This window comes from Ischnura elegans, chromosome 1 (genome assembly GCF_921293095.1).
Source record: "Ischnura elegans chromosome 1, ioIscEleg1.1, whole genome shotgun sequence".
Classification (NCBI taxonomy): domain Eukaryota; kingdom Metazoa; phylum Arthropoda; class Insecta; order Odonata; family Coenagrionidae; genus Ischnura; species Ischnura elegans.
Window position 1 is genome coordinate 142,213,812 of NC_060246.1, and position 12,446 is coordinate 142,226,257.

Consider the following 12,446-nt stretch of genomic DNA (forward strand, 5'->3'; position numbering starts at 1 on the left):
GTCTCAAGATACTACATTGCACATTAGATAACCAAAAATGGTTTTTCATTCACATTAACACGTTGCATACGGATGGCGAGAATTCTCATTTTTTTCCCGAACGTTCCGGACGGATGACGAAGATTCTCGTCATTTAGGCGCGTCAACCAAAACAATTTTAACGCATACAATACGTATTCGTTAGCACGTTTTCAGTTGTTGTTCGTTATTCATAATGAATTGATGCATCATAACGTTTGATTGGGTAAAGTTATATTCTAAACATTAGCTTTTCAACCATGTTTAAACCAAAGGCATTACGCCCGAATAGGCAAATATGTCCATTCTCAACACCTCCACCCAGAATCGGCGCTCCTCTTCTTACCAGCGTTGGAATCTTATTTATCTTTTTCCTTGAGTTACCCCCCACACTTGGCTCATTATTTCCAAAGAGTTTATCCACATGGCCTTGTTTTATCTAGCGAGTTTGACCCTTATCTCCATCGCTGCTTCTTCGAGATGCACTCACAGCAAGTGGACTGCTCTGCTCCGTCAACATAAACATTCTCGACAAAAGGAACTCGGGGACTCACAATGAGGCCCCCCAGTTCTTTTCGTCTATGCTATGGAGGAAGATGATGCTCTCTTACTTGTTTCTTGCCTCTGGGTGAGTTTCCTCTCCCAATGTGTCTAGAGCAGTTGGTGTTTCCCCGAGTCCCAGTGAATAGTGCATTTGGTGTCAAGTTTTTCTCGCTTGAAGGTTTGCTCGCATTTGTGCTCTAAAAACCACTCATAAGATTATTCCATATTATGGCATCACATCGGAAGGACAACACCATAGATGAAGAAGAAATTTTGTTAGACTTGTGTGCTGATGATTTGTCAAATGTACCATTAGGGTATGACGAAGATAACGACGAAAGTGAAAGCGATTCTGATGTTGTGTTGAATATGAAAACTAGAAAACCTATTCCTCTAGTTATCAGTGAAAGTGACTCCGATGCGAGTGAAAATGAAGACAATGCTTTGGCAGGAAGTTATACTTCATGGGAAAAAATAGAATTTGAGAGACATTTAGAGCAATTTTTGGGCCAACCTGGAGTGAAGCGATTACCAGAAAATTCCACTAATATCCTTGACGTAGTCTCACTATTTCTTGGTAATGATTTTTTTGAAATGATGTGCCATCAATCCAATTTGTATTACTGTCAAAATAAGCATAAATACAAAGAAACTCCAAAAACAGGGAAATGGTCAAACATAACCATGGCTGAAATGAAAAAATTCTTTTCTATTTTGATTATGATAGGTCAAATGAGGAAAGATACACTGAAGGAGTATTGGAGTACAGATCCTTTCATCGAAACAAAAATATTTAGAGAGCTACTGACGCGAAACAGATTTGAGCAGATATGGAAAGCGTGGCATTTTAGTGATAACGAAGCATTCTTAGATACTTCGGAAAGACTATATAAAATAAGACCCACCGTGGAATACTTAGTTGAAAATTTTCAAAATGTGTATAAACCAAAGCAGGAATTGTCACTTGATGAAGCCATGATTCCATGGAGAGGAAGGTTGAAAATCAAGACCTATAATCCTGCAAAAATTGTAAAATATGGGTTACTAGTTCGAATGGTTTGTGAAAGTGATTCTGGCTACATTAGTAATTTAGAAATTTATTCAGCCGAGGGGAAAAAATTAGAACAAACCATCTTGTCTCTTTTGAAGCCACATCTCAATCTTTGGCATCATGTCTATCAAGACAACTATTATAATAGTGTGAAAATTGCAGAACTGCTCTTAGATAACAAAGTAAGAGTGTGTGGAACCATAAGACCAAATCGGGGACTCCCTCCCGCGTTGAAGAGCGAGGCAAAAGCTTTGAAAAAGGGACAGAGCACGTTCTCTCGTAAATGTGAGGTGTTACTAGTGGTTTGGAAAGACAAGAGGGAAGTAAGAATGATCAGCACTGTTCATAACGCCAGCATGGTTAACTCAAAGGTAAAAGATTGGGTTACAGGACAAGCAATCAAAAAACCCACTTTTATCCTAAAATACAATGAGTGCATGAAAGGTGTTGACAGGGCGGATATGTACTTATCCTATTACTCCATCATGAGAAAAACAATGAAATGGTCGAAGAAAGTCGTGCTGTGGCTAATAAATTGCGCTCTTTTTAATGCTTTCAGAGTTTATAACACTCAAAAAAAAGTAATGGCATTCGATTCAAAGGCTTTTTGCTCTGGACCGCCAAAGAGTGGGCAGCGAGTAGGCAGGAGTCGAGTGAATCATCCTCGGACGATGACTGCGATGATAAGCCAACAGCACTGGCCCCTTCAAGAGATCACCCACAGCACTTATCGAGAGACCTTAGCAAACACCATCTCGTTCCTATTGTGGGGAAGGGGACGAAAAAATATCACATAAGAAGATGCAAAATGTGCGCTACGAGAAAAATTAGAAAAGAAACAAGGTATGTGTGCTCAACTTGCGGCATTCCACTCCACAAGGGAAAATGTTTCATGGAGTATCACACCAGAAAGAGATTCTGAAATTATTTGTGAGTATTACATTCAAAATTGCATGAAAAAATTTTAATTTTTAAATAAGTTATGGCATTTTTCAAACGGAAGGTTTGCTCAGTGAGTGATGTTTAAAAAACCGCCGGAACAGAGGATTAAAAGGAATTTAAATACCCCGGTACGCAACGTGTTAATGATAAAAAGAATCTTTTTCTCAGCGAAGAATGAAAAAAACCTTATCAATCATTATAAGTCATCTTCATGATCACTTTCTATAACAAGTAATCATTAGAAATTATCCTGACCTTTTGACTTTTAGTCTAACCACAAAAAATCTTATGGTTCTTCTGTTACAAAAAGGTTACCTTTTCTAAACAAGGTTTAATATTCATTCCATTAAAAGGGCAGTTATTTAATAGCATTGGCGTTGCTTATGCTCTAGCATCAACAACAATGAACAGCCAGCAATTCATTGTTGATATACTATGACAGCAATTCCGCATTAAATAATGTACCAGCATACCAAGGTTTGCATCATAACCCTCAGAAGTACCACGAAAAATAGGAATACTTCAAATAAAGCTTGACATTATATACAATAGAAGAAATCAAAACATTGAAATTGACTATTGCTGATAAAGGAAGCAGAAAAAATTATTTTCAAATAGCGACAATTTTCCATCTTAATTAGTGAAAGCAATTCCGTAATTATTCAATACAACCCATGATTATATAAACCACGGTATTTTTTGGGATACCTTAAAATTCTGTAAAATGACAGCATTAAGTAGAATAACAATCAATTTAATATTTCTTAATTAGAAAATAATGGCACACAAGATCTTAGGTCTATAAGGAACAAATAAGTACAAGAGCAATGAATTGGATGAAAGGTGACTTAAAGGCATGATGATAAAATGAGGAATGTGGACACATAACAATAACATACAGGAGAATGCAATATCTAGCTAAATAACAGCAGATGATGAATGAAACAAAGCATTAAGGACCAAAACGATAACAACTAAACAATAAAACTAAAATATCAAAACAAATTAACATTAAAATCACTTACAAGTGCTCTAAATGCATCCAATTATGAATGCTTGTGAGTAAACTGAAGGTGAAAACTAACCCACAACCATACCCTAAAGAGATAATAAACTGTACATCATAATAACATTTTGAGATGGCTTGACAGCAGATTCTTTGTTTCCTTGGTTGGACACAAGATGTGAGCAAATCCTGAAAGCGAATGATACCCTCATTTGCTCCTTTTATCCACTAAAGAAAATATGATTCAAGGGCCTGAAAGGATATACACTGTGGACATAATCACACAAATGATAAATTTTTGATAATATTTACATTATAACTGTAAACTAATAACTTTAGATGACATGAAAAAACAGGCAATGAATACGTCATGGACTAATTTTATGAATTTTAATCCCAATTGCTTAAATATAATTAAATTAAATATACACAAGTCTGCAATTCCCTTGGACTTAACAAGATAGACAGCAAATATTTTTCACAGAGAGTTTAATGTTATATAATGGAAATTATAATAATAGGTACATAATTGATGAAAACATCAAATAAAAAGTATAATGAAATTAAATCATCTCCTACCAGTCAAGTCACAAAATTCATTTAACAAAAATATATCTTCATCTCATAATTACAAATTTTCCACTAAATAATGAGAAAAAATTGTCCATCTTACTTTGCAATTTACTGACAGTTCCAAGTCACTCATAAGTTAATTAGTACACCAATCAAACTTTTAACTTTTGGAGGTAATTTGAGCAGGATTGAATAAATAAAGATTCACTTCAAACAGACAAATCCATCATTATGGTTTCCCCATTACAAAACTGATCTATAGCATCAAGAGTCAACGTGAGCTCGTTCCGCTGCCCTGAATTAGAGTGGGGAGAGACAGATCCACACCTTGACCCTACATCAATTTCACCCGTTTCATTTTCACAATCTGCTTCCAGCAGATGAGTGGCAAGGTGTATCTTAAGGTACACTTCATGGACAAAGGAGGCATTGCACTTGTTGCACACATGCTTCCGATTGCGGGAATGCAAAGTCTTGTGATCACTCAATGCAGCTGCAGTGAAGAATGCTGAAGAGCAGAGATCACAAACATGAGGGCGATCTCCATCATGACTCTTAAGATGATGGACCAGCTTATGATTGGACACAAAAGCTTTATCACACTGATCGCATTTGAAAGGTTTGCCAGTGTGCAGCATCATGTGTGTCATGAGGCCACTTTTCTGAGGGAAACGTGCAGCACAAATGGTACAGGCATATGGTTTTTCGCCAGTGTGTATGCGAATGTGTTGATTAAGAATGGAACGTACTGAAAACCCCTTGTCACAATAGGGACATCCAAATGGCCTTTCACCAGTATGAACCCTTTTGTGCCTCTCTAGATGGGAGCGCTTCTTGTACGTCTTTGCACAATCATTACAATAGAAACGTTTCTCACCATCCAATATAACCACTTCAGATTTTATTCTAGGAACTCGATCAAGCATGTCTTCTTCCTTAATGTCGCATATTTCTTGTTTAATAGCTTTTACCTTGGAAGATTTCTGACTATGGCTTTTCCTTCTTGGAGTACCCTTTCTCGGAGTACTCCTAGGTTTAAAATTAATTACTCTATCGTTACTAGCTTCTAACATTTTCATCACTCCATTACTAACTTCCTCAAAGAAGAAGTTGTCAGTTTGAACACAAGAATCGGAAAATACTTTCACATCTTTGTTGGGAGGACTGCTGTCTTTTCCTTCGAATTCAGAGCCATCAAAGGTATATTCTTTTCCCTTAATGGATTTCTCCTCGCTCTTTGATATACTTATACTATCCTTTGGAGCCTTAAAATTAGCAGAAGTTTGGAAATTACCGCCCTTATACCAGGTACTATGTTTTTGAATTTTCTCACGAATCCTTTTGCTTCTTATGTTTTTGAAGAGATCAGGAACTTTCTTTAAACCAACATTCCTCGCATCTTCGGCATTATCAGAGATCACATCTTCCATAGGATCAATTTCCTCTTCTTTCACCTCGGTTACTTTGGCATCATCGTCCGATCCATCTGTTATCAACGTTTCCGCATCTTCATCGCTGTCATCAGAACATTCTAATTCAATGCAATCATCAAATGATGACATGTTCATGAGCTTCAAATGCTTTTCCAAGACCTCCTTTCCAGCGGGACTGTCAGAATCTTGGCAAGCAGGGGAAAGGGGAACTTTCCTAGACAGTTGATCGCCATTCTCATCGTTATCATTTTTATCCGAATTCTCTATAGATGACTTAATAACTCTATTATTACCACGCCTTTTGTCTATTTTGATAACCGGAGCATCTACCGCTTTGCCATCAAGAGTTTTAATGGCACCCCATAAACTGGACCTAACCGGCTCACCACTGTCCTTAGATTCACTAAGCTTCTCATCCTTATTCTCACCTGATTCCTTTACTTCAGACCCATTGTCGGAATCCTTACCTAAAGCATTGTTTTGCACAATGTTCTCTTTATCTTTCACGAGGTTCTTCGGTGTATCTGCCCCGTTGCCTCCATCGCCGCTTTTGGCTTCGCAAGCTTGCACTTTCGATTTCCTACCGCCACTAGAATTTAAAAACTTAGGATACTTAGCCAATCCGTTACGAAGAAGCTTCTCTTCGACATCCGTAGAGGGTGATGCAGCGTAACCAGGAACACCGTCACCCGTAGCCGGTGACGAAGTGACCGTAAGCTCACGAATGGACAATATCGCGAGAGACAATTCCTCAGTGGTATGAAGGCACATCTGGTGATAGTGAAGAGTGCTTACGGACGAAAATTCGTCATCGCAAACAGAGCATGGGAATGCTGACACGGGCGCCATGGGTGACTTCAGCTACCAAGGGAAAATAAATAATGACTTTAATAAGCTTACAGAACGCATGGATATAATTATCAACCATAGCAAAAATGCGTTACTACTGACCGGTTTCTTTTAATCAAAAATCCCCGAAGAATGCTTCCGACGAACATCAACTCGAACTTCGATGAAAATGGTGTTGTCCATTCGGCATTATCGTTTGTACAGCACGAATTATTTAAATGGTGTACTTTAAGAAAACAAACTCCATTATACGATTCACAATTATGTAGTCAATCGTTCACGTGAAAACAACGGGCCAATTTTACTGCAAGACCATCGTTTGCGGGGATCTTAGACCATTTAAGTAAGTAGACCTGCCATTCGGGCGGAACGCTGTGGCCAACATCGCACGGCGGGGAAGTGAGTGGGATGAGGGAGCGTGACGTCACGGTTGGGACTGCAGACGATATTCCGTATGCGGGCTTGAGATATTTTAACGCTCATCCGCTGCAAAGTCGCTGAAAAGTGACGATATTGGGCACGCAAAATGATTATACACTTAATAAATATATTTTTACGATGAACTAAGGCATTTTATAGCCTTGACTGTGCGCAAAAAGCTAAATAAATCAAGATAAAGCGAGAAGCGATCGTATTAAATAAATTGATTAAGAATGTCATATGTAAACATGGGCGTACCCAGCGAAGGACAGGGGGAGCAGCTGTCCCCCTAGAAGCAAAAATCGCAAAAGCCTTAAAGCAAAATCAGTACTGAATTGAAACGAAAGTATTCAACAAATTTTCTTCAAACCAACGAAAAATGATATGTATTAGTATAAGTTAAGTAACTGAAATAAAACTATTTTTTCAATGAAATAATCTCATAAACTAATAAAGCGCTGTCATTATCTTCTTATAATGTTGGTTTCATTCATCTTTTCCATGCTAAAATGTCACAACTTGGCTTGCCCCCCCCCAACCCTAGATCATGGCTTCCCCCCCTAGACCATGCCTTTCCTCCCCCTAGACCCCCTCTAGGTAAAAAGAAGGGGTTCTGGCAAGTATCACGTAATTTTTTCCGCAAAAACCAGTTTATTGCGGTCTCGGTAATCTTCAATAAAAATAATTACACAAATCGTTTTATTTATAAACCCAACACAATGAAGCCTAGATTAACGTATTTACACTGAAAATACGCATTTTGAAAAATCCTACGTGAGATTAGAAAGAAGGCGTGGAGCAAAATCCCACGATATCTCACAAAGGATGAAGGGAGGGGTCCATAAAAAGGCAAAATTATTTTAGAAATATTACTTATTACAAGTAGATTAACCTAACGGTGACATTCTTAGAAAATGAATATTAAAACTGTCCCAACGGTCGTGTGTCATTTTTAACCCGTAATTATAGTAACTTTGCATCGAGCAATATTCATGAAAATTGGCACACTTATGGGGAAAGGTCCTAAGTTTTGTTGAGTTTAAGCAAAATTTTACAATTTTGACCTTTTGACCTCACAATGTGGGTCCAAACCAAAAATTTTAATTTGCCTTATGTGGTTTTAATGTAAAAAATCGAGATTGAAAAATGTCTGAATTTCATTGTCCAAAATGTCAATTCTTGGGTTTTCGGACTCAAGAAACTCGAAAAAAACTTTCATTTACGAAAATTCAACCGCTGACCCAGTAAGGTCACCGTCAAGGTCATAAGGGTGGCAAAAAGAATAGCATACCAACAAAGGTGTCGATCCATGGATTTTATAGGGCACCCAAGTCATTGGAATTGTCCAAATACCCGTATTATTCACTAATTGACCTCCAAGGTTAATACGGAGGTCGAAGGCCATAGAGGTAAACGTCCGGACATCGTGACACCCAGGTTTCGAATCATATATTTTGAAGGGTGCCAAAGTCGATTTTTCAGTTTATAGATCCGTATTGTTGATTTTTTGACCACCGAGGTCTCAATAGGGGTCAAAGGTCATAGAGTTAAATGTCTGGACATCATGACAACCAACGTGTCAAACCATAGGTTTTGAAGGGTGCCAAAGTCGGTTACGCAGTTCATTCATCCGTACAACAATTTATTTTGACCTCCGAAAGTCATAATGGGGGTCAAAGGTCATAGAGATTTTAGTCGACCGCTTTGACTTTCTGACCGCTTTTGATTCAGATATTTTAAACTTTATTCGCTACTTCGATTACCAAAATTTTATCACCCTCAATAACTTCAATAGCATTTTAAAAAAAGGTGATTGATTGTTTTTAAACTCTAGCTAAATTTGAGGATTCTTTTTCAAAACTCTCTTCTACAATTCTAGGACATTAAGCCTGATATAGAAAGTAGGAATTCATGGTGTGGTATAATTTAAAAATTCAATATACAGCTGACGAAAGAGGTAACTAGCGCGTTTTACAGTAACCAAGTATTTTCTTATACATGCGACTTCCGCAGTTTCACAAAATTCTTTCAGCATTTGAAGACGCACAGTGTAATGTAGAAATAGAAATATATTTTAATAACAATATTTTCCACATCTGCGGGCAACAAAAGAGCAGCTGTTTGAACGGCGTTATGTATCATGTGCGCTGCAAAACCGATTTGATAACTTGTGATGTACAGGCCTTAGATCTGAAGGAATGACTATGAAAAATGGCATGGAAAGACATCCTTCTGCTGATGCTAGTTTCTTTTCTTCGTTTTTATTATAAATGTCTGTATTTTGGAGGAAGATGCAGAAGTATTTAAATATCTTTTATGCTCTTGCGTCTCCAAGTGCTTCGAAATATCATTCCTACTGCCGTGAAAAATAGAAAATTACCCGTTACATTTCACACATTAGACAAAGTAATCGCACCTGAATTTTTTTAATAAAATGAGATTCACTTCTTATATGATCTTTGAATTTGCATCCTCTTTTGTTAGGCATTATGACAAAAATCTAAAAAATAAAATCATGTCATAAATAGTTTTAAAAAATTTCATTACAAACACGGTAAGTACATACCTACAAAATTACAAGAATATATTTATTAAGTTATTCAATGAATTAAATATAATTGATTGTTTTAAAGCAAATTTATCTTTAAAATTATTTTAATCCAATCCTCTCTTTCTTTCTAATTATAAATATGTTAATAGGTATTATTTATTCCCAGAATTTTCCGTAGCGTACGTAAATCGTAGGTGTCACTTGCAAAGCCGGCGCTAAACCTTTTTCCACCATCGCAAAATATAAATAACACGAGAGCTGTCTGCTAAGTAAAAAATTATGCATTTATGAAATAACTAAATTACTTACCTAAATAATATGAATGCTGATTTGTTGACATCCCTTTTTAGTAGCGCTAGCGCGCAGTTGTATTTGCATCGCATAATGGACCGTTTAAAAATTACTATATGCGAAGGCCTTGCCGCATTACTTCGTGGACGACCGGCGAAGTCTTTACACCATGACCCTTTTCCTCTCCAAAATTCCCCCCGTTTACAACTTTTGCGCAGGATTTCATGTTTTTATGACGATGTCCCGAATGATGCTAGATCGCTAACGAGATAAGAAAAAAATCTGCGGAAGTTTACTAAGGGCTTTGTCTTGATTTTACTGCCACAATATTTTTTCGTCGCTGCCAATGAGGAAAAATGCCACTGTTCGTTAATTGTAAGTTCACCAATCCAACCATGGCTGAGAGAATACTTCTCGTACATAACGAAATAAATATTAGTACTTTTAATTGAAAAATCGCGAAGAAAATGGTCAAAATACCGCAGTGATACAGTGAATCCCCATTCGTAGCCATGCGCTACGACGATGAGCGTCCCAACCGTGACGTCACGCCGCTTTAAAAGTGGGTGGGGAAGGAAGGGAGCGGAGGGGAGATGTTGGCCACACGGCGAGACATGGGTAGGGGTGGGGAATGGCGGGTCTAGTTCTTATATGGTCTAAGGCGGGGATTTTCGACAACTGAATTGCGATTATACAACAAGTTCAAAGAAATCACTGAAGATGTCTCTAGTGCTGCAAAACACTTCAAAGAGGCGGGTGGTCTTAGAATCTTCGAATCTGTATAGAGAATGTTAGATGTAATCACTCAAATTATGAAAATCTGTTTGTATTGAGAAGTGTGATAGCATTCTGCTGTGGTGAACATTCTTCGTAAATGTATTCAAGCTTATCATGACTGCGCGGTTAGGGACCAAATGGGAAACTGCAAATTTCCAAGAATTGGACGAATTTATGGCTGGCTATATGTAAGTATCGTTCGAACATATAAAGTAATATAATTATTGAACTGTTTTCCTTGGTCTTTGAGATGATATGGATTGGTTAATAATTGCCATTGAAAACCATGAATTGTTTAAGGCAATAACTTCCGATACTAGATAATACAAGTTGTTACTCTTTTAAGTTAAGCAAAAAATTTACTTTCACCCACTTTACATTCCAGTGAACTCAACTTTTATAGCCATTAAGATTTATTAACTCTTCTGCTAAAATCACTCGTTCGTAATTTGAATTAAAATGGCAATTATTAAATTTAAACATGGTCCAAATTTAATAATTGGCCATTGTACAAATTGGATTTTTTTCCTTTAATATATTACATTATAATGAATGTATGCTATAGCTACATCATTTATTCATAGAAATTTTTAATATTGTGGCTACGTTTTAATTCAGCGGCGTACCAGTATTGTTTAGAGCCCATTGCTCAGCTCCATATATTCCCGAGTGCATCGTGGCAATTTTTTTTTTTTTTAAAGGTATCTGAGGGGTATCTGTTTCCCATATGATATGGTATGCCACTGATTAGAGAGTCATCCATGCGTAGCAAATTCTTAAGACTCCTGGGTATGATTTTCCATGTTTAGTGTAGAAGCCATGTAATGAGATCCTTTTTTTCTTATTTGGCCTTCAGTTAATTATTTATCTTAGAATAAAGCTAAAAAGACAGCTCAAAAATGAACCTTTTTTAAATGATAAATAATATGGTCCATTGTCTGGTGAAAGAAAAAATGTGATGTGAGCCTCTGCACTTAAGGGTTATTGATGGTCAACAAGCAGCTATGCTTGTTGACCATCAATAACCCATTAGTAACCATTAGTTGACCATATATGCTTGAGCCATAGTGATCAAAGTAGATACAGGAGGTTCAAACCCTCGTAAAATGTTAGATAGGAATGATATGATGGATTCTCCATTATGAGATTCAATATTACCTACCTTTTACATTGGCGGTAGGACATTGGTTATTTGATAATGATGTTGACTCAGGCTGTGGTATAACTATGAGGGGGGATAGATCCCCCAATAGTTAAGACTTCCAAAGGACTTCCAGGAAGCTATAACTAGTTGAAAGACTCAAACCTGTGCTAAAGTCACATAAAGCAATATGTTTAATATTTCAAAATCCTGCCACATGAATGGCAGTGAAATACACATGAATTGCCATGGGACAATATTCCCCTGGACCAGGAATCAAACCATGGACCTTTAGCTTTCCGGGCCATTGCACAGACCACTAAGCTATTCAGACTCCCTAATTCCCATAGTTTTGGACCGAGGTTCATGGCTCTGCGCAGTGGCCCAGAATGCCAAAGCCCGTGGTTTGATTCCCGAACCAGGGGAATTTTTTCTCATGACAATTCATGTGTATTTCACTGCCGTTCACATGGCAGGATTTGAAATATTACACATACGAATCAAATGTTCAGAAAAACCAAAAACTTTGGGAATTTTTTCTCATAGCAATTCATGTGTATTTGAGTCCTAACCAGAGTGACTAACCTCCAATCTGGAGGACCGGGTAGTCCAATTTTGGAATGTTTGACCCTTAGGCTGATTTCTTGCCACAGCTATTCAGATCAGCCTTTCATTTCTTTGGTTCTTCTACTTTCCTGTTTGTATACCCAACTGCAGCCATTGATTGTTTTTCACATGTAGCCTTAGGCAGAAGCCCTCATACAGGGTGTTATATCAGGCCAGATGGACCTTAGTGTTTTTAAGAGGTCATGGGATTGGGATCCCATGGGATTGTTCATCATCATCATCAC

The 12,446-nt window shown here is 37.4% G+C and overlaps 1 protein-coding gene across 1 annotated transcript; it reads right to left on the bottom strand.

Annotated features, from left to right (window-relative positions):
* Positions 1-3,292: 3,292 nt before the first annotated feature.
* LOC124171215 (zinc finger protein 480-like) lies at positions 3,293-6,738 on the bottom strand. The gene is made up of 2 exons (XM_046550360.1): positions 6,518-6,738; positions 3,293-6,427 (listed from the first exon to the last, which is right to left on the bottom strand). The coding sequence occupies exon 2, from the start codon at positions 6,413-6,415 to the stop codon at positions 4,343-4,345; it is 2,073 nt and encodes a 690-aa protein (XP_046406316.1). The 5' UTR covers positions 6,416-6,427; positions 6,518-6,738; the 3' UTR covers positions 3,293-4,342.
* Positions 6,739-12,446: the final 5,708 nt, after the last annotated feature.